This window comes from Ambystoma mexicanum, chromosome 7p, assembly GCF_040938575.1.
Source record: "Ambystoma mexicanum isolate Mex_15411 chromosome 7p, UKY_AmexF1_1, whole genome shotgun sequence".
Taxonomy (NCBI): Eukaryota; Metazoa; Chordata; class Amphibia; order Caudata; family Ambystomatidae; genus Ambystoma; species Ambystoma mexicanum.
In genome coordinates, this window is record NC_090939.1 from 596,577,703 (window position 1) to 596,601,325 (window position 23,623).

The 23,623-nt window shown below is 44.8% G+C and overlaps 1 protein-coding gene across 2 annotated transcripts in view; it reads right to left on the reverse strand.

Moving 5' to 3' along the window:
- OCA2 (OCA2 melanosomal transmembrane protein) overlaps nt 1-23,623 on the reverse strand; it is a 1,377,074-nt gene that overhangs the window by 454,463 nt on the left and 898,988 nt on the right. For both annotated transcript variants that reach the window (XM_069636602.1, XM_069636601.1), the window contains 2 exons: nt 19,607-19,754; nt 2,260-2,317 (listed from right to left, as the gene is read on the reverse strand). In XM_069636602.1, the coding sequence (XP_069492703.1) occupies nt 2,260-2,317; nt 19,607-19,754 (206 nt within the window). The remainder of the gene's footprint in view (nt 1-2,259; nt 2,318-19,606; nt 19,755-23,623) is intronic.

A 23,623-nucleotide genomic window follows, 5' to 3' on the forward strand; every position in this document is an offset into this window, starting at 1 on the left:
TGAACAAAAGCAAAACGGAGCTGATGATAGTGGGATATCCCAACTACCTTTCCGAACTGGACCCCACGTATAAATCTTTCAGGTTAGGCTCAGTGGAAATGTTCTCTCTACCAAAATTAAAAATACCAGGCGTGGTATTGGATCAGTCCCTTAATATGAGAGCTCATATGAGCAGCATTGTCGCTGCCTCCTTCTATTACGTGAAACTATTAGCCCATTTGAGACGTTTCATTTCGCAAGCGAATGCTGAAACCATAGACAGAGCCATAGTTGGTGCAAAGATCGACTATTGCAGCAGCCTCCTTGTCGGTCTGGGAAAAATGGATTCTAATAGACTCCAAGTAGTCCAGAATTAGTCAGAGTAACAATGGGTTTAGCGCTGTGTGACTATGTCTCAGCTGCCCAACGCACCCTACATTGGTTGCCCGTCGAAGCACGCTTTAAATTTAGACTATTGACGATAGTCTTTAAATGTAGACTTGGCATAATGCCCAAATACCTACAAAATCACATCCTAGGCAAGGTCAACTCTACGGCTTTAAGGTCTAGCAACCAGAATCTGTTAGCACTCCCGCGCTGTAAAATTAAGAATGTCGAGAACAAGGCCTTGCACATCGCGGCACCCAACTCTGGAATTCCCTTCCATACACTCTCAGACAGCATCCCTCGATCACTTCATTTAAGGCCCTTAAGACCTGGCTCTTTTATTGAACTCTGACCTCCACATTTATCATTTCCTCGCCCCTTCTCTTTACTTGCTGACAACCTTGATCTTTTTTGTTTAACATGTTTGTTTGGTTTGTTTGCGCCCTCACGCCTCAGGGTTCATGGCAGCGCTTTATACATTGTCTAAAGTAAAATTGACTAAAGTAAAAATAATGGAATACTTGAAAGTGCATGCTGTGCTAACTGGGTTGAGTATAAAAGGCTACTCACTGACCACTGAGTGGGTGCCATGTCATGTGTTCCATAAGCTGGAGACCATGCACTGTTAGTATATGTTTAATGAGAAGGATTCTATGATCCTAGAGTGTTATTCACTAGGAAACCATACACTCACTAGAGTGCCCCTCAAACAGCATCAACACAGGTACATCTAGTCCCTCAGGAACAGTTCAAGATTGTAAATGACTCAGTTCCTATCCTGCAGGTCATCTTGGGACATTATGGCATTGGGACGTTTAAGGAGTTCTGCTCAATCATATGCCGCATTATGGTGACAAGTATCTAGAAACATCTTGAATATCTTCCGAGCGAGGTTGAACACAGTGATTTTTAGGTCTGCTCTTCTGTGAAGCCGTATTTTTGTTTCGATGAATGCAAAGACAAACTGCAGAAACAGATGGATTCTATACAGAAGCCCTTTGCAAATTATAGGCTGAGTGCAAAGACCAACTGCCTCCTCACCACAGAACTCAGAATGAGAGGGTCTGAAAAATGTGTTTACCCAAAGGATGCCTAATACTTTTTGGACTTACTGAGTGGGGCGCAGCAGCCCATCGGGTGCCTGACCATCAGACGGCTACCGCAGAGTCAGGCGATCCAATGAAGTAAGGTCAATTGATTGGAGTTGGACAACGTGAAAAATGATGGAGCAGTGGTCATTTTTGGAATGGGTTTATTTGTTTTTACCTGAAGTGCAGAGATATTTGGAGGTCGAGTTTTCCAGGTGAAAGACTTGGAGAAGAGGAGAAATACCATTTGGAGGTGGATGGGTTCACAGTAGATTGTATTGAAGAAACCAACTCGGATTTGTATAGAAATGCCAGCAAACTAGTGAAGCATTTAACTCTCGATATGTTGAAGTGGGTGGGAGACATGTGGCTAGCAGCTTCCCACTGCCCGCTTCAGAAGCTATTCAAGATATAATATTTAAATTTAAAAAAAAGACTGCACAAGACCCCAAATGAGAGAATAAATAGTGCAACAGTTTGGAGGATTCACTACACCACGAGTCCTTGTCTGATCGTGAACACCACGAGCACGTTAACCACACTAAATTATACATATATGCTAAATTGCAAATCTGTCCTGGTTAATTCAACAGGATAAAGGCCGGAAGTACATCAAAAACCACCATCAAGTCAACAGAAGTGCGTTATCAATTTATAGAGTTTATACGTTTCCATCTGCTTCACACAGGCGCTAAATTTAGCCAAATGTTAGCCAAAATGCTTTTAAAAGATTAACATTCTGTAACGCAATTTGTAGCACAATCTGAAAACCAACTTAAATAGAAAATACAAATTCAAAACGTACCTTCTTTTGCAGCTCTTGAATATTAGTTTCCCAATTTTTATCTTCTTGTGAAATTTGCCTGAAATAAAATGTTGACATGCATTAATTAGCTTTGATCTCAGCCAACAAAACTCATTGACTAAAAACTAGGTCTCATTGATCCTCACACCATCTTTATGCAAGCGTCAGACAAGTTTATGCTTTTAGCTATGCCAAGGTCCTTTATTGTAGAAGACAGACCAAAAAGAACACCGATCATTTTTGTTGGTTAAAGACAGTTCAGGCACTTGGCAGGCCTCGGCAACAGACGCCCGGGTACATATTCCATTTGTCGGCTATTGCCTTCATATGCCCAGCAAGTAGTATCACTTGTCCGGTGTTGCCACAATATGCGCTAAAGGTCCCATTATATGGCAGGTATCAAATAACAGGTATTGCCATTAAGAGCCCAGGTACTAACACCATTGCTTTCCAATGTCAAATTATTCACACCATTCTCAGAGCGCCAGGTTCCATTATATGTAGTCAATACAGATGTGCCAAACACTAGCATGACCACTTAGGACAAGAGTGCCAATTTCTATTGAGCACACCTTGCGCAGTAAGACCAGATCTCCTTTATGCCCAGTTAATAAGGCAATTGCGGATTTCATTATGCCTTGCTATCACACGAACTTCACATCACAGCATGCCCAGTCAAAGTAAAGCCATATTCTAGTAATACTGGCGAGTATGTCTCAGCTTTGAGTGGTTTCTAAAAAATGATCTACCTTATTAATCTTAGACCTCCTTAAGAATTCGGGGACACCGCTAATAGAAGTGGACTTGCGGCTTTACCTCTGATCGTTCCACTGATCCTTATTGTGGATTGAAGAGACACAAAAGCATAATTTATATGGGAATAATGGGCATTTTAAGGTTGACTTTTTATTAAACAAAGGAAAAATGTACTTCAAGAGTACACAAAGGAGTTAAAGATCATGAATGTGAAAGATTTTCTGATTTCCAGCTCACACACTGGAAATGAGCAATCATTAAAAAAAAAACAAATGCTCACGAAAAAGTTATAAAAACTATTAGTTCTCCCATTTTACCAAATATTCCGTTTGCCTCCCTTCTGCATTATGGAAAGGTCCACAATACATGCATTAAAACAAATGTTGGGGCGATGGTGAGCAGCCATCAAGAGGGCCACAGTCTGGAATCTCAACAGAAATGTGTTGTGCTTTGCCAAACTGTCTCTGGCTGAATTACCTTTTACATTTTTTTGTAAATGGCACCTTGTGCTCGACTATGGGCTCTGTTCAGTACTGGCTTACATATTTTGAGTAAATGGGTCTTTTATAAAAGTTACTGTTGAGGTGCCTTGGGTGCGTTTTTGGAGGTATTCAGGCACACCATATATTCCTACTGCCCTCTTGAAGAGTTGATGAAACAACTTTCGATGCAGGTCTAACAAGATTTACATAGTTGATGCTAGGTTTGTTCTACCTACTAGCACATACCTTGCCTGAGCTCAGCGGTCATTGCTATGAGCTCTAGGAAACAAGGAGTGATGGACAACCTCACGAACCAGCTCCTAGAAACCACTTGATGCTAGGTCATCTGGTACATCGACATGCATGTCTCTTGAATCCGAGTCAGAACTCCAGAAAGTGATGCAGGGACGAGTGAAGGCATTGCCTCTTTCAATTCAAAGCTAGCTGATCTGACTGCCACTATGCAACCCCAATGTGGGAATAAGGAAAGGAGCAGAACAACTGGCCCCCATTCGTCAGATGCGATTTTGAGCTTCAAAGACCACAATCTCTTCTAAACACTACACTATAGAGGTCAAGTCAGTTGCTTCCAATTGGCACTAAAATATTCTAGACATTTTAGGGAGCACTGCAGATAAACAACTGTTGAGAGAGAGAGAGAGATCCAATATGCTATGCACCCTTCCACCAGACTGTAAACTCAATATAAAAAAGCTGCTGTTCTTTACACCTCCTTAAGTAGTTTCATGTATTGAAGCCAACATTCCTGTGTACACTGCTGGTTTGGACCACAACACGGCTTCCTCTTCAATAGGACTGCTGAAATCTCGTGGGATGCGGAGGGATACATAAAATGTGTTTTCCTTGTGCTGTCATTCGAAATACTCCAATGTAAGTCATCTATATGTTCCTCATACATAGATGCATTGTTGTTTGTATGTGTCATGAGGTATCGCCCCTGGTCTGTTTGGTCCGACTGGCTCCTCTCCCCCGGTTTGCTGCATGCAGCACTCCTCTCCAAGATGGTGCCCAGTGTGCTGACCAGGAAGGGGAGTGCTCAGTCTAGTCATTGGAACTGGCATCTTTCCAGCACATCTGGGGTTCGTGCTATACAGCCTCTGCAGATCCTTCGCTCACCGCATCTCAATGCTAGGTAAACTCTAGCTCAGCACCACCTTGTACCCGCTCTCTCCATTGATTGCTTGTTTGTTTGTTTTCCTTTTCTTGGTCGATTCCGCCCTCCTCCTCCTTTCTTGCACTGCTGTTCATTCTTCTGTTGCCTTGCTCCTGGACCTTCCTTGGTGCTCCGTTCCTGTTTTGTTTGCATTGTTCCTTGGACTCGTGCCTTCCCTGCTCATCCTTGCCACATCTGGCTTGAAGCTACTCACCATCCAGATTCACCGGACACAGGTTTTTTTCCCCCTTCCTTGGAAGGGTTTTTTCCTGTCAGTTTCTCCTGGGCCTTTCCTGTCCTGGTCATGGCTCAAAACAGGCAGGGTGGCTACCGGAGAGGCACGCCCCTATCTGCAGCACTCCTGCACTCGGAGAACCAGCAGACGCAGTCAATCACCGCCCGATCCACCTCGCAGAAAACCTAAGGTGAGCACAAAGCCTGATAGTATGACTACTATGCCGACCAGGGACAGATCATTTTGTATTCCTCTAGGATCCTCCTCTGTTAAGATTGACATGGAATGTTAGAAGCACTAATCCTATGAAGGCTGGAAAGTTGGCTACCCATTTGAGCATGCAGGAAAAATAGCTTTTTTTTGCAAGAGTCATATGCTATGTCCTCTACTTTGTATGTCCTTTGCGAGACACCGAGGAGGATAGATACTATACTGCGTACTCCACACAATCTACAGGAGGGTGGATGTTGAAGTCAACCAGTAGAAGGAGTTTAGAGGAAGATGTCTGGAGAGAGGAGGAGAAAACAGCCCATTCAGAAAGGAACAGGGTAATAGAGCCAGGTGGCCTGTAGATAGTGGCAATGGTCACAGAGGAGGTAGAAGAAATTACCAGTTTGCACACTAGGCCCAGCAGGTACGAGCAAAGAAGGGACCCACTCAGGGAATATCAGGGCAACCCAGCCACCAGAATGTTTAGGGTGAGTCTTAGAGATGATCTTGTAGCCATCAGGGAGAAGGCAGCAAAAAGCAGTGACTGAGCTGCCATTGAACCACATCTTGGTAAGAGCGAAGATATTGAGTTCAATGTCTTCAAGGAGGAGGCAGATGTCAGCAGAGTGTTTGATAGCAGAGTGAGCATTAAGCATGGCTAGTTGAAACAGGTCTCTGTCTTTGAATGTTTTCTGAGGAGAGGCACAGGGGTGTGGTACACCAGTCGGAGGAGGGGGGAGAGGGACAGGTTGAGAGGAGGAGTTCCCAGGAAGGAAGTTGATGAGGGACTGCAGCCGCCGGTCAAAGAGGAAAAGGTTGGGTTGAGGACCATGAGCCATGATAGTTCCATTGCGATAGACATTAATCATGCACCTGGATGATGTGAAGCCCGCCAAGAGTACTTCCCATCTATTGCCACCACAGATGGTTTCCCAAGACATCGTTCAGATATGAGGAGTCCTTTTTGTTCTACTATAGCCATTAGTATGCCAATCATGATACACTGCATATTGCAGATAAAAATACTGATCTCACTAACATTCCTCTTCCAGTCTTGCCTCCAGATGCTTTTGCAGCCTTAGAGACCCCATTGATGGTTAAAGAGCTGTTAGAAGCTATAGGTTAATTGCCTTCTGGAAAGCCACAGGGCTGTGATTTGGTGGCTGACTTCTGTAAGGAATAAACAAGATACAAGGTACACATCTCAACTTCTGGAAGGAATCAATGGACAAATAAAATTCATCAATAATACAAGAGGCAGTAATGCACAAATAAGAAACCTCACAGAAATGTTCTTTCTGTTGGACGTTCCTGCCATGGATTCCTCATCTTTGAAATCCATATTCCAACACAGCAGTTCTCCGGAAACTCTTCCGCCACAAGAGGGCGTTGTGCGCCTCAACGTCTGGGCAGTCCGACACCACTATGCACCCTGTGTTGGAAATGACATTCGAGCCAGTATAAGTAGCGGCACTGCATCCCAAAACTTCAGTTCCACCCTTTTTCCTTAGCACTCAGACGCTGAGGGACCCTAGAACGTATTGTGTACTAGCTTCTCACAAGAGGGGCAGGGAGGGTGATGAGGAATCTGTGGTAGGAACATCAATCAGAAAGAACATTACTGAGAGGTAAGTAATTTGATCTTTTAATGGATTCTTTCCTGCCACAGATTCCTCATCTAGGATAGACTCCCAAAGGCGTACATAATCTGGAGGAGGGAGGAAAGCAAGGACACCACTTAAACCTGAAAACTCTGATGGACTGCCCTACCAAAATGGGCATCCTTGCCTGCAGGGGAATCCAAGAAGTAATGCTTAGACAATGTATGCAGAGATGCCCAAGCTGCCGCCTAGCAAATGTCCAGGATGGGGAGTCACCCCCTGCAGGGCAGATGTGGCAGCCATTACTCTGGTAGAATGGGCTCCGAGGCCTTCTGGCAGATCCTTCCCAGCCAGATCAGAGTATTCTGAGATGCAGAGAATGAACCACCTGGATAGGGGTCTGCTTAGTCCCAGCCCTGGCAGCACAATCACCAGTGTAACCAGTGAAAAGCTAGTCATCCTTCCTAGTCTCTTGTGCTGAATCCTGCAGAGTCCTCAAAAAGACCCTGCCTGAAGTTTCCTCCCAGTTGACCAGGGAAAGGCAGATGCTTTGTGATCCTGACCTTGGGGTGGTGTTCTGCGTGAGGATTACCTGAGAGTAGAAAGGGCACAGGGAAATAAGAGGACTATTGGGCGAGATGCAGTATTTATCTTATTTCAGGGAAGGAATGTCAGTGATCCCAAAATCTGTAATGGCTTGTTGTCTGAGAGCTTTTAACTTCTCAACTTGAACATCTTAATGTGGGTGAAAACATTCATAGACCCTTAGGCATTGGAGGAAACTAAAAATCTTTTTAAAAACATGGTGGCTAGTAAAGCTGGATGCTCCCCTACACTACAAAGGAATAGTAAAGAAAAGTCTGAAAATAATACCAATATAGACTTTACAAATCTTTATTTCTCTATAAAGTCAAGTCTGTCAAATTATCATTGTGATATTATTTTAAAGAATATAATTAGGAAAAGAAATTAGCATGAAAAAACATTCCCATTAGCAAAACAGTTTTTTGCATTATGGACTCTAAATCCCATAATCCCCAAAGTACTAGGACGCAGAAGAGGGCTGAAGAGGAACACAACTGCAAATGGCAGTTTGTTAATGGAAATTACCCACATCTGCTGGAGACTGGGAGGATTAAAACGCCCCCTCAGGTGCAGGTATGAGTAAGAAGAAGCAGAGCAGCAGGCGTAGGTGGATGAGTTGTGAACTCTCCATGTTGCAGCAGAAGTAGATACTGGAGGAGACGCCTGGACCACTGCTGAGTGTTGAGCAGTAGGTGGTCCTGAGAGGGTCTTGACCTCCAAAAGCTTTAATTGCAGGTGTTGCACAGTGGGAAGCGTCGGAGAGGGAAGCTTGCCCCATGGAGACCAGAATTGTAGAGGCTTCACAGCCCAAGGAGCTATGCATATGAAGATTGCTTTGACTCCCTCTTCATGTGAGTGCGAGTCCCAGACTCCCCTTTATTGTGGGTTTCTTGCTGGACTACTACTGCTACTACTCCTTTGTTCACAGCCAACCTGGTATACACCCCTGCCAGGTGCTGTGGGTATGAAGATTACTTTGGCTCTCTCTTCATGTGGGTGTAAATCCCAGACTCGTCTTAATTCTTGTCTTTCTGCTTGACTACTACCCCTCTTCCTTTGGTTAAAGCCAACCTGGTACACTCTCCTGCCAGATGCTCTGGGTATGAAGATTACTTTGGCTCGCTCTTCATATGGGTGAAAGTCGCAGACTTACCTTGTCTTTAAGTATGTTCTTCTTGCTTTGCTTCTACTACTACTTTTACTTTGTTAGTCACAGCCAACCTGGTTATTATCTTGCCAGGTACTGTGACAATGAGGAGTGGCGTGGAGGCCGTGATTGGGTATTTGGGTGCGGTTCCAGACTTGCATTCGTGTGTCTTCCCTCCTTCTAGCCATCCTGCCAACTGTCCCATTTCCCCCAAACTCTCTGGAGAACTTCAGGAACTAGGGATATATTAACTAGAACATAAAAAGGGACTTGGTTTAGAGCAGTCTCAGGATTGAGGATTACATTACAGATATATGCATGTAGGGGATTAATAAAGAGCTAACCTAGCATTGAAATAATGGAGTTCTAGCATTGGAGACACACTTGGGGGGTTACACATCGGATAGATAGGTATTGGGGGAGCTCGAATGGGGATAGTTCCAGAGAGGGAGAAGTGGGGTTGAGCAAAAAATCAGTGAGCACAATTCCTTATGTCTATGGTGGATGAGGCCAGTGTGAGCTGCACTTTTAACATGTTCTAGACAGGGTGCATGTCAGGAGAAAGTCTGTTACTGCGTTTTCCCCCTCATCCAGTTCTTTGTTTCCAGTCTACTGAAGTGGCTTAGTAGTGCTTTGGCATCCAGAGGTAGAGAGTTTTTCAGCCATTGTGGTGTTGTGACTGCTTTGTAGGTCATGCAGACTGTCTTGAACAGGATGTGTGCTTGAAGGGATAGTCAGTGCAACAAGTGGTCACATGTTCTTATTCCTGCAGGGATACATTCTGTAGTGTGCTGGGCAACTTTCAGAGGGGCCAAGCTGGCATCTGAGAATCTTGCAAGCAGGGTGTTGCCACCATCCAGGTGGGAGACGACCACGACTTCGACACATTTTTTCAACTCAACAGTGGTCTGACTTAAGGGAAACAAGGGTCCTTCATCCAAAGCCCAAATCTCTAACAACCAAGTCCTTCAGGTGTCTGCCCCTGAAGATTCTTAATTTAATAGTCTCAAGTGTTGAGAGTCAGCATTCTTCCTTCTTGGCCCATCCCAGAGTATTGCTGCCGTGGAGTGTATGTTTAGATCCAATGCTCGTCTACTTTTGCAACCTTATGCTTCCACCTCATTGCCTTATGGTCATCTTGACAATACTCTCCTTCCAGGGCCCTCAGTTACCTAATTGTCGTGGGATCACTTGCACATTGGCAGGATTTTCACCCTTGCTCTCCCTCCAAACCTAGGTGCTTTAGAGGCTAAGGTTGTCCCCACGGCCCTGCAACCAAGGATTAATTAGGTCATTACAGGCTTTGCAACATCCCAATATATTTAGTATCTGCCAGGATATAGCATCAGTATTACAAAACAATGTCCATCTCCTATTCTCCAACTCTAGAGGACTAAATCCACCAGGGTCTGGGCCATAGTTCCCATCGTGGCGACTCAAGTGACTCCTTTCTAGTTCATGGATTCTGCCAGCGTTTGGGCCACATCGCCCAGCCAGATCCTTGCAACGCTACCTTCTTTTGAAGTATTGGCTAGTTTGGCCTAGCCCCTTTATGATCTGTGCTCCTCGTAGTCCCTGTTGCTCACTACAACTCTCTGGAAGGCCTCCTAGCTGCACCCCACTGGCCCGATTGATTCCTTTTATATTTTGACCCATGTTTCAAGGGTCTCAATAATGGCTATGGTTGACAGACCTTTCATCATTAAAAAGGGGTTATATGTATTGGATGGTGTTACATGGTCCCACCTCCCTGTCAGGTGATTCACCTCTTGCTAGCATTTTGTATCTGTTGTGAGTGGCTCAGATTGTTTAGCGTCACCAATATTTCTATTGAAATTATCTGCACTAACTGAGCACTCAAAAGTGCCGGCTGCCAACGTGGGGAGAGGAAACACGAATTTGATGGTCTGATGGCTTCATGTTCTGGCATTCTCGCCAGCCAGCATATGTCCCCCTATCCCTTCCCGATATGTGCACACGCAATTTGTTTGCTCACAGGAGTTTGATAGCTTTCGTTTTGAACATGTTCCTGTCCATGATGCACCCCTGGTCTTCATGGTGTCAGGGGCTTGAGGGTAGAGATGTGCTAATGAATGAGTCCTAAATAGTCCACAATGGGTGCCAATTGGTGCTCCAGTGGCACAATCGTGACTCACACCCTTCAGGATACCCACTGTGTGACTCTACTTTGCTGGTAAACTCAACAAGATAAATGCTTGACTAGTGGTAGTGTCACTCTCTGTTATTTTGTGAAAACACATGTGTTCTGTAATGGCATTTTAGGGATCCCGGACATCTCTTTCCACTCCTGGGGTGGTAAGAGTGGTTTTGTTCTTATATTGCATGTTTTGTGCCCCCAAAAGGGTAGAGTCTCTTTAACTGATGGCAGAGAGGCTTGGGCTACAAGTGGATGGGTGGACAGAGGCTTTCTCCTCATACCACCACTACAGGGGTCCTATCAGAGTGGGCTACTCTCCCTGGCTCCAGTATTTTCCAGATCCCCCACTCTAATGCTCATCCTCAAAAACACTGCCAACTGGTACATGAAGAGGAATTGTAAGTGAGCTCTGCTGGTCCCTGCACGCTTCCAAGAATCGTTCTGATATCAGTGCTTACTCAGTATCTGGACAATGACTTCGGGGTCAGAGTGACCAGATGCACCTAATTCCTTCTCTTGACCCAGTAAGGACATCTTTATGGCAAGGTCTCAGGAACCCACACCCATTCAAAAGTATCGAAGTTTTGAGTGCATCTGTCACTATGATAACTCCAGAGGGTTATGGCCGCTACGTGCGAAACACCAAGAATGTCTCTATTCAAACTGCCCATTTCCGCATCTGCTTTTCAGGAATAGCATCTTCAGAGAATATGACAGCTGCACTGAACTCCAGCTGAAGCAGTAGTTTGCTTATATATAGCAGCCTCACCAGCAGCTCCACAGCCGTCCATGTCTGAAGTCTATCCTCTCTGAAACTAGAGCCCCCAGCTGTACCACCATCACACAGACCACTTCTGTTGATCTCTCAAATTTCGAGGACCAGAGAACAGAGTCAGAAGTCGGAATTTAAAAATAAATACTTGACTACGGAATTCTCTCTATTCAGACTGTCTTCCCGAAGACATCATGAGTTTCGAACGCCAAATTCATTCTTTAACATTGAACGCTACCCATACCAATGTGGGTTTACCTTTCCAAATATAGACAAACAGGGAAGCACAGCTGGGAGACTCCTGTTTGTTATGAGTTTTTGGATTCTTTAAAGGTGTGGGTAATTCAACATACCATTAATTCTGTACAAACATTTCCATCTGATTATCCCAAATTACACATTCAAGATATCCAAGGATTTTGTATTTCTTCTGAGTAAAAATTGAACCCGACGCTTCTAGTTTTGAGTCATGTGCTCCTAGAACTGTTGTATTATCATAAGCACTAAATTACTTTTCACATGCAAACCAGGTAGGAAACACCAGTTCACTCACTGCAAATGGTTGGCGCTAGATCACATTGTAGTGTAGTTTATGCGTTTTCAGACACTGGTGTATGCACGGCCAGCAGAAAAAAAAAAATCTATGTCAAGACCAGAGGCTTCCTATTAAGCATCATTTCTTATTTGCTTCAACCAACAGCAAAGATTAACTTGTGGTGATTGCCGAATTGTGTATCTCATTAGTTTATTACATGTTTGGCTCCAAGGAGCTGAGTGTGAATCTCTGTATCTATGGCGTTTCCTTTGTAAATATTTCCCAGCAGAATTAATAAATTAATTGTGCGACTCCGAGGCGCCAGAAACGCACTGCCGCCTCTGAGGCAGTCCCTTTGTTAATATCTCCTTGTACGGAGCTCTACTGAAGCACTGCATCCACAGCATAACTCTGACCCAGATACGAGTTCTCATGGGCAACGCAAGGGTTGCATTGTCTGTGCAATACAGTAAGAGGGACAATGATCATTTTAACCCGTCGTATCTCCCATCAAGCCTGCTCCTGTCAGCCTTCTCCACTGATGTGCCCATCATTGCTTTGAAGATTTGTTACCTGTGGGCCCGCTCAGCTATATTTTTCTTGCCCCCACCCCTTCTTTCAAACAATTTACAGTCTGCTCATCCTTTCCCCTCACCTCAAAGGATGGTAGTGAGTTCCTATTGGCTCAGATTGAGGGAAGACCACCCTGATTCTGGGTGCCACCTCACTAAACATTAACCCACAGTTTTAAAGTAAAGGGATTTATGCAACAGCATGACAACTCCCAGAGGTAGGGAAGAGAGTATGCGAAAGGAGGTAGGCATTAGGAATGGTGTGAGGGTGGAGTTCCGTCACTGTAGTTCCTTGGAGGACGGTGGAGGCCTCGCTCAGCAACAAGTAGGGAGGTGACCAGCCCAGCATCATTAAATAAGGTGGTTGAATAGTTTAAAGATAACACCCTATGAGACCTCAATAACACATTGGCTTTAGCTTTTTACTGCCTCATAACTGAAATTTCAGCGTTTCAACTGGGGTGTTAATCAGTGCCGAAGAAAGTCTCATTCTCTAAAATAGGTCAGCATGGTAGGTATTCAACCAACAACCAATAAAGGTAGGTTTGCAGTGGAAGGAGGCTTCCTCCCATGCGGCCCCAAGTTCTCAGTTGTACTGCCTTAAAATGAAGGAGGATTTCTCATCCTGGGAGGAGCAAGATAAGGTTCTCTCTATCGGACTCCTCTTCGGAGGATTTCGACTTCCCTCCTAAACAGAAGAGGCGGGAGAATGCGAGGAAGGTAAAGACCAGGGTCTTGGGGAATGTCTTGAGGGAAGCCTTCCTTGACCCCTGCAATATACAGCATTTGCGGTTGGCGAAGTGGTGCCCATCTGAGCAGATGGGCGCCTTTTTGAAACATTGGGTCAGAAAATCCATGGGGAAGGATGAACTTGGTAAACTGAAAGAGTTCCTGAGACCCAGCTTCCCAGACACTGTTTCACAAACAAAGATGGACCAATCTATGTTGGTTTTTCGTTCAAAAAAGGGAAGATCCCAAGAAGCAGATAGATAAGGAGTTAAGGTCCTGTCAGGTTAGGCTATTGGATGTCGTCTTGGGGCTACTTACAAAGGTATTTGCAGTTCTTGATGAAAGTGCATTTAGTGGCTCTACCCCAGACGCCCTACGGCTGGGAGGATAGCTCAGGAGAAATGCATTTGTCTTGGTAGCAAGACAATCCCGAGCATCAACGGTTCTAATTCTAGTCCCGTTCTTAGAGAACGGTCTCTGGCATGAAGTGCGATATAAAAGCCCAATTTATTTATTTTGTAATGGGGTGGGTGCCAATGTTGCGTGTCCCTGCTTGACAATGCTAACAAGGAACTTTCAACTGAGAGAAGAGCACTTCTGATGCCCCAAAGCCCTAAGCTAGCAAACAGCTTCTGTGGAGGCAGGGCCAAAAGCACAGGGTTTTCTGTCCACTGACAGATTTTGGAAGATGTGTCATTGTTTGTACATATGTTCACAGTGTTCGATAAAGCCCAGATCAGTATTAGAAAGGTCTTTGCCAAGAGTGTTTTTCGGCAAGGGCTGGAGGAAGGACCCATTCCTCTACCCGTCCCTTCCAGAGTCCATCCCACACCCTCACAGTTCATATCCTGAGGCAGAAAAGAAACCCATGATCTTTCAGTATCCAGAACATCTCATCAAGGAAACAGCTGCCAGGGGGGTACATTTCCTCAAATATGCACCCCTAAAATCAAACACTTGCCGCAAATATTCTAGGATTGAAAGTTCATAATCGTAAATGTAACCCCTCCTAGAATATTTGGGGTCAGGAAAAGAAATTTGTCTCACTGATGACATATTCACATAGAACCAATCTTTCTAATCGAAAGTTGCACAATGGATTTTTTCCACTCAATGGGGAACCAGTGCGGAGGGCACTCCAGCAGAGGATTTGAACGCTCTTGTTTCTCATCAGATGCGCATTTTGCATTTAACAGTTTTTTCCCTGGAAAGGGTGTTGGATGATTGGCTCATTTTATTAAGAACTGTTCTGCCCTGGCACCAGATGGGTGGGTTCTGAAAATAGTAGAAGGATACCACATTGAGTTTTGTTTCTCCTTGTTAGTGGTATCTTCCTTCCCCCTTGTGTTCAGGTAAGAGAAGCAGGATTTGGTAGACAACAGTTTGTAGATCTCATTCACAAGCCTAGCATCTAGCAACCCTTTTTCTCAGTTCCATTGTCCTGTTTCTAAAGTCAAATGGAGGCTTCTGTCCAGTTATCAATCTAGAAGCTCTCAACATGCTCGTAGTCTATCGCCACCAGATGGAGGGCATTCAATCGTTAAGGACTCATTTTATGGGGATGGGATGTGCAAAATAGATTTTAAAGGATGCTTACCTAGTCATTCCCATTCACCCTTCCAATCAGGAATACCTTCAATTTTGATGGCGAGGTTACTGTTGGCAGAATTCCTCTCTCCCATTCTGCTTGACCTTGGCCCCTTGGTCCTTCAAGAAGCTATTTCACCCAATGAAGGCGCTCCTCAGAGCAAAGGGAATGTGGATAATATACTTGGACGATATGCTTCTGTTGACACAAGATGCCAATCTGTTCTTGTTCCTCCTTCAGGATCTGGGGTTTGTGATCAATCTCAAGTCTATTCTCATTCTTACACAATGCATCCCCTTTTTGGGCTTTCTTATAGATTCTCAGCAGTGTCTTCTACTAATTCTAAAATAAAAGGATGGGGGTATTTGGCGCAAAATAAAGTCCATCCGAAAGAGGGGTTTTCTCTCTCAGGCTCCTGTCTCAGACAATAGGGATGTTATCAGCCTAATTTCAGGCAATTTTTCCTGCCCAGTTAAATGACAGGGCTCTTCAGAGACTGAAGGAGAAAAGTACAAAAAGGAAAGCCTTATTCTCAGGTAATACAGTTATCATTAACATAACACAAGAGTTGGAAAGGTGGCTAAAGCACACAGACGGATGGAATAGGTGAGCCATATTCAGGTCATTTCTCGACACTGTAATAGAATCCAAAGCAAGTATGATCGGTTGTGGGGCTTGAATAGAAGACATTTCTTCAGGAGCAAAGTGGTCCTTAGAAGAGAGATCTCTGCATATAGACTGTGGTACTTTTGGAAGGCTCTTTCACTTTAAAAAGACTTTTGATAAACTAGGTGAATTGCAGTGCATTACTAAAAACAGAAAATGTCTGTCGTGTGATACATCATTTGTTTGGTGGGGGACAGACAAGGTCCAAAGACTTGGAAGATTATTCAAAAGATTTCTGCCACTTCTATCTCATCAGGGGAATATTATTACAGGCAGAATACTTTCTGTGGTTTGTCAACAGACAATTCCAGGAGTTACAAGACAGAAGAAGCTAGACAGAGGTTTTTGTTCCCCACAATTCCCTTTGTGGCCCGCTCAACAAAGAACGTTTTGCCTCCCACCTCAATTGTCAGGTTCCTCAGTTGGCATCCGCATCTAGAAGCTATGACAGTGGATGCTTTTTTTCCAGGACTGGGCAGGGCTTGAAGGTTATGCGTCCCCCGTTAGCCCATTCTCTATGATAGCAAGGCTCCCGATTCAGGTAAACAGAGAACCAATTGCTCTGGTTCTCCTCACTCCCTGACTGGCCGTCTCAAGTGTGGTTGCCAGCCCTTCTGGAGCTAGCAATAGATGTCCCCAGGATTCTTCTATTGTTCCCTCCTCACCTGAAATGGGGTTATCACGAGTTGATCTTGCACGATCAACTTCCTCTGACGGTATGGAGGATTTCTGCGAGTCCTGGTATTTCCAAGGCCTTTCGGTAGATATTTGCCAGGTCATCAGAAATCATGGTCCAGATTCACTCAGTCTACCTATTTGGCAGCATGGTCGCACTGGGTGGGCTGGTGTATGGATGGGGGTATCAATCCCATTTCTGCCCCTCCTGTAGAGGTGGTTTATTTCCTAATCTCCTTATTTAAGGAAGCGAAAGCGTACAGAGACATTCATAATTTCAGATTCACCATATCGGCAGGTGATCGTGAAGGGTAAAGCTAGTCGGTAGAATTTGTCAAAAAAAGCATTGCTGCTTATCCGCATCAAGTTTCCACCTAAAGCGAAGTATTCTGTTTTCAGAGATGTTAATGTAACTCTCTACAAGGGACAATGGGGAAAAAAAGCAAAAGAATAAAATTAAGAGTAAAGCACCCCCACACATCATGCCGTGCAGAGATCCACTACTCAAAAAAACAAAGAAAACATGTTTAGAACAGCACGAGTGGAGCACCATTAGTCTGTTTCCAGCCCTCATCGAGGAGGACTGAACGACATCCGAGGGTTTGCCTGTTTCAGTCACTGCCGCTGCCCAGGCTAATAAGAGGCGCTCCCTTAACCGGGAGGGGAGCTTGTGAAATTACTTCGCACCATGGCCCAGCTCAAAGGCGCTCCCCAAACAGGGAGCACCTTTCTTCACCACTGCTTCTCCCAAGGTTGCTTAATGGCATATGCAGCGCTCCCAGTGAGAGGGACGAGAGGGCATGCTATGTCTAAAGGGCCCACACCCTGCCAGGTGGCCTACAAGTGCTCCCTGGGATGCTGCTGGCAGACGTGGGTCAGGAGAAAAGACTTTGGGGCCCCCACGCTGAAATCAAGGCTGAGCTGCTTTGGACATACGCAGCCCGACCATAGAACTAAAAGTGGCTCCACCCCACATCATTGCTGCTGATTGCTGGGTTGCTCTGGACACAGCCCAGTCAATCAAAAAAGGACATTTAGGGCTCCCATGCGACTGCCTGCCAGAAGAACACGCTGCCTGGCGCAGACATCATAAAGCAGAGGAAAAACAGAACTGACTGCAGCCCGGGCCAGGCTGGCTGTCTCCCATGTAAGGTTTTTACAAATCGTTTTACAGTGCACTGTACAGAGACTCTGTTTTATATATTTTCAAGGACTTTGTTTTTAAATAATTTTATATTTTTAAAGTGACTTTTAACATATTTTTTAAATGGTTCTAGGAAGGCAGCTTCTTAGAAAGGCTACCATTGTTAATAGTGTCATGTCATACATTTAAAACCCTGCTGGTGTACTGGAAGAAAGGTATATCTAACCTAAAGAACAACTAAAGAGATGGTACAACAGCCTTTCGTTGTACACCTTTGCTTTTTTTGGAAATCCCATCCTAACCTGTGTCTTTCCATCTGTGAGAAACCTGACGGTGTCTCACAGACTAGTCTCCTGGGATCTGTCATTCAGGTGGCAAGGACACGGCCATCGCAATTGGATCCAGTTCCTGGGGGGTGGACCAGTGAGGGAGGATCACCTGCATGGGGGGGTCCTTAGGGAGTGGAAGTGGGACACCAACTGGTGAGATGCGGTATCCCCCTTCTTTCAATACCTTTTCCCCATTCTACCCCATAGGATATTCCAAAACACTGCCCCGGCCCCTTTTCCAACACAAACACTTTCGCACAACACGAAAGAGAACGAACTAACACCAGGGCCATTTACTGGACATGTCCCAATATAAGAGTCAGACAAGGACAGGCAATTGACCAGAATCACACACCGGACAGCCCTTTCCCTTCCTCACAGGGATAAAAGGTGGAGCAAGAGAGCACAGAACGAGCAAGGCAAACCGCACAACGAGACAGCTATCCAGATTCGGCAGTTCAAGAGGAGGAGAAAGACGGCGCAAACTGAGAGGGGAGAAGCGACCTTGCCCTTTCCGACCATGCCTGTGCAACCTCTGTGGAAAGAATTGTAAGACTGCGAATAATAGCCCAAGTGTGCTGCAGCAGATGTCAACGGTACACAGAGCGTGACTATTCTGATAAACAGGACGGAGGGAGACGCCTGCTACCGCAGTACCAGCCTTGACTCTCAATAAGAAGAAAGTCAAGCAGTTCATCACAGCCGATGAGTCGAGGGGAGGATCAATATACAAACCAAACTGTGTTGAACAAAAGTAGCAAACGGCTGATTGCAGAATGTACAAAGAACTGTTGGTGTAAAAGGGGAAAGCCAGCTGCAGATGAACCAGGCACCACGTGGGTGCTCACTCAAGAAACTCTGGGCGAATACCTGATTGTTGAAACTACTAGTACCAGAAGGCCTTGGGAAAGGTGAGCAGAGGGTCAAAGTGGTCATACGGGTGTCTAGTAAAATCCTCTCTGCAGTCGAAAGTCTTTGACTGGCAGATGATCATGAATAAGGGAAGTGAATCGCACATAGTAAAAAAGTAGAAGGAACTGTAAGATTGGCAGGAGTGAACCCCGAGGAGGGATGCTGATTAAAAGGGGCAAAGTCTAAGGTCCCAAAGAACAGTGCGCTGACCAGAGTGAAGCCGGCAGAGGGTTGTCCACCTGGAACTGTTTAAAAAGACATTAAGATTTGTGAATACGATTTGTGAGGCATATGCACCAGAAGAGGGGGACCTAGGAGTGAAGGCATCACCCAAAGTATATGTTGAACAGAACTTTGTGTTTGTTGAATACATCAGGCCCTTGAAGGCAAGAGACTTTTAATAGAGCAAGAGACTTGGCCCTCGAAGATCCTGATAGCTGAAAACAGAACTGTCCTCTCATGCTGGGAAAGCTCTTGGAGTTCCCCAACTAGGTATATTGCTTTCCTAATGTAGAGAGCCTGCTTTGGTTGTCTGGTAGTTTCTCGCAACTGCAGAAGAGGAAGGGCTAGTGTGGATTGCATACTCTGGGACTGTGGCCGATTGGCTACAGGTGGTCCTCCCTCAGCCACCATCTTTGATTGGGTTATTTGTTTAAAAACATTTCATTGATGTTTCTTAAAATGTTTTAATTCTAAGTAATTAAACATTTTAATCTTTGCTGGTAGTTGAAGTAAATAAGAAAAAATGCAAAATGACTGCCCCCATGTCTCTTAATAGAAACTAAACCCCCACTCGTGATAGTGTGGGGGGTTGACAAGTGGAGTTCCACAGGTCAAACAAAGTACTGTTAGACACCAATGAGAAGTTGAAGATCTAACTGGAGATGTCTACAAAGCAAAAATGTACATTTCCAAAGGGTGGGTCAAGCATTAAAATCCATAACTGGTCAATCGGAATTTCCCCCCGGGTCAATGAAAACCTGTCTCAGGCAATACATTTCCCATTTTGTACTCTGAAAGTATGCTCTCGCATTTGGCTTTATGCCCAAATTCCGAATGGATAAAAATGTGCTGCACCTGTGGAAAGTACGCAGGTTTTTCCTGAGCAAGCACTCGAGCGCCAGGACTTTTTGCATCAGCAGGCATTTCACCGCTGTCTCCTCCCGGCTGGCAGGGTTAATGCGCTGCGCGGTCAGCCTCCACACATGGATCTCGTGCTTCAATTCTGCAAAAGAAAAACATGGGTGTTACAACAGTTCAAGGGTTTCAAATGTAATTATTTGGAAGGAATGAAAATAAACCTTACAGCTTAGTAATAGTTTAGCCTGCGAAAAAGAATTCACCATAAAAAACAACATTACTCCAATGCCTTCATGAATACGCAGAAGCAATTATGCAGGAATGAATAGCAGCAGACCCACTCGCCGAGCACCAGCTAAGGTGATGCACTGCAATCCATGCATTAAATACACGGCAAATGAAACGCAAACCCCGCTCATTGGCAAGAGACTGAGATGGCACAGCGAATCCGCGCGGTGCTCCTGCCGAGACGTAACCGAGAACGGCCGCGGGTTGGGCACTGCCAGTAACTAGCGAGCACCCCAAACATCATATCCTTGCAAAAGAAGCTTACATCATGGCCTTCAAGATGATTACATATGGAAGCAAGCATTGGCAAAGCCAGCAGTTTCGGCGTTTGTTAAGGCATTGGCTAGTAAGTTGCCAGGCACCGCCATAATGGTACCATCTGGTCATAGGACAGTAACTGCTGCAAAATTGTGCGAGTACCTAGTCCTAGGCATATGAAAGCAGTGCCTGGTAAATGTCTATGTAATAACTATAGACAAGCCAAACCCATAATCTTTACCAATACTCGTTCAGTGCAAGGATATGCACACTGCTCATAAATAAGGTGGCCAAAGACACACAGCGAGAATTGTTTGCACCAGTAGCACATTTATTTCTGAAGTTAAGCACTCACACCACACCGTTTGATTTGATAAAGCTGGCTCGAAGATCCCAGGAGGATGTGTGTTGGGTGGAGATGGGGAGCAGAAACGACCACAGGCAGTTGGATGGCAAAGGGCAATCAATGGGTGTGTAAATAACCAAACACCCAGGAGCTGTGTCCCTTCTCTCATGTCATCTCCCTCTCAGCTGTACCCCAATTCAATAGTTGCGGCTTGTAGGTTGCGCGCCGCCCAATAGCCAAATCGAAAAACAATTTACATGGAGTGAAGGTTACTACCTCAAAAAACTCTGCAAGTGCTTAAATGCCCTTGTAGTTAAGGTATGCGCAGTCAAAACTATTTCAAGAGCAAAGCCCACACAACTACAAATCAAACCTTAAACACTAACCTTACCTATGTTGGTCATATAAGCTGCCTAATATTTAAAGTGAGTTGTGGAGTTTTATTGTAGCGAGTGAAGCTTTCATATGCAGTCTTAAATGCATGTAATTGTTTCAGCTCGGTGTTTGTAACGCAACGCTGGCATTTTCAGCATTTATAAATTTCCCTTTTTTTAAAGGTAGCATCATTCTTCACACCTATTAAACGCCCCCCACCACCCTTCCTTGAGTTCATACCTTGCCATTTTTTGCACATTCTAAGGAACAGGAACATTTTGGGCATTTACAGGTGTTCGAAAAATCGAAATTTAGCATTTAACATTTTTGTAAAACAGAATCATTAATTCCCCTGTGAATGTATGTGCTTTTTCAACTTTTAAAACACTTTTTCTGTTCCTGTAGGTTCTGTCAGTGTGCAAAGTGAGGCTTAAACTCACAGCTTTTTCTAGAAACGTCCTACAAATGTGGTATACCTAGTTGCATTAATCTTTGTGTAGCATATGCGAAGACAATCACACATTGCACTGAGTGTGGGCCTTTGCTTGTTGTTTAACACGCCCATGTCAGGAGACAGCGATTTATGGCAAATATCCCCTGCCCCCAAACATCAGAGGCGAATATGCATTTCTGAACTGTGCAGGACATTTCCTATAAGAAAACACTGTGTTCGACCCATTAAGAGCAATTGGTGGATTATTTAAGTTGCACCCCCTCAATTACGAAGATTTTAAACGTATCCAACCCACACGTTCATGAGTGTCAGTCATCATCATGCTTTGCAGGTAAACACTGGCCACCTTTCAAATATATTCAACGTTATCTTTGCCCTGTTTAGTCAAATATACATTTTTCGTTAAGTACTACTCAACATCCTTGCATTAGGTTCTCTGCTACCCCCTTTTCATCACTGCTGCGGCACCAGCATCGAGCTACATTCGATGTTGCATCAGCAAAGCTAATGCTTCCAGAAATGGCCGCCGACTACATGTTGAGCGTTGCCTAGCAACGCGCGTCCACTTCCCCCAGAAAGACGCCGGCAGGCGGAAGCCGGCCTCTGCAAGGAAGGACCCTTCCTGTTTGCCCCTGTTCGCCAATGGGTGACACGGGGCAACCTGACGTAGCTGCTATTTTGAGCGTTGCCATCTATCTGCTCCTCCATTTAGCACATTGAGTATGACTTCAATACTGCATACTATCGCGCAACAGAACTGTGGGTCAACAGGCCATCACATGTAAGTGCTTTCGACCGCATCATACTACCAATAATAACTACTGGGAATCTCTGCAATCTCAGTTCACCTCAACCAACCTATACATGTTCCTATAAATACTGCCTGGTGTTATGTGATTCATGCGAGCATTGGCCCACCAATGCAGCCTTCCCTTACAGGCCTACTATGCTCCACACTGGCCAACCACATCGAACCTAGGTCTCCCTTGGAAACACTTTGGTAAATTGTACCTAGCCTATGTCTGTATCCCATTTTAGAAACTCGCATCTAGCCTAGGCCTGTGCTTGTATTTTGAAACTCGCATCTAGCCTAGGCCTGTGCTTGTATTTTGAAATTCGTTTCCTGCCTATGTTGCGCCCTCTACAATCTTGCATCTAGCATAGGCCTGTGCTTGTATCTTGAAACTCACATCCAGACTATTTTGTGCTTCCTGCGAATATTGCAACTAGCCTATGCCTGTGTTTGCATTTTAATAAACTGTACCTAGTCCTGCTTACATTTAAAAATCCGTAGCCCAGCCATTGATTGTGCCCCACGCCAGATATGACTAGATAACCTGTGCTACAGTACTATATAATTCTAACTCTGTAGTCTTGACGATTGTGAAGGGAGGCCTAATTCGATTTAATAAATTCAGTGGGCCCATGCTTTTAATGCCCAAATGTATGACGAACCCTATTAACATCCTATCATTCTATCTCCTGCTAGCCACAATACAAATCTCAGCAACCATGCCCTACCCGACTAGCACAGAGCCCCTGCTAACAATAAACCTAGGGAACCTCGGAGTTAGCCAATACTTTAGCACTCCCTGCATCCTAGAGGCTAGAAACGTTAGACTCCGCTCGCGCCTCAGCAGACTACACAACCCACTCGCTAGATCACTACCACCAGCTAACATTAGAACTACCTACCACACCACCCAGAAAATGCCCAATATAATACGAATAACACTGACCCAGACCATATCGATACCAAACTGAACATTTCTAATAATTCCAAAAGTTCCCACCAACGGCCACCTCCTTCCACCACTACCAAACCTGCTCCTCCAATTAAATCAGCACTAATAAACGCAAGGTCGCTAATGGCACATGCGACGGACATTGCTGCCAAATAATAACCAATAACCTTGACTTGTTAGCCATTACGGAATCTTGGCTGCATGAAGCAGCAGGACCCCTACTTGCCCTAGCTGTCCCAGATGGCTTTACTATAATCAGACAAGACAGAGCAAATGCACGAGGCGGAGGAAATGCCATTATCACCCTCATGTGAAACCCTCACAGCCAAACTCCCTTTAACTAACTCACAGACACTAACCATCCATCTCATTTACAGACCACCCGGGCCCATTGGAACTTTTGAAGAGGACATCCATACTCTCCTCTCTGACTATCTTAAAACCACGTCTCAACGACTAGTCCTAGGCGACTTTAACCTAGGTTTTAATGACCCTCTTGATAAACAGGCTACAACTATAGCGAACTATCTGAACTAGGACTATCTCAA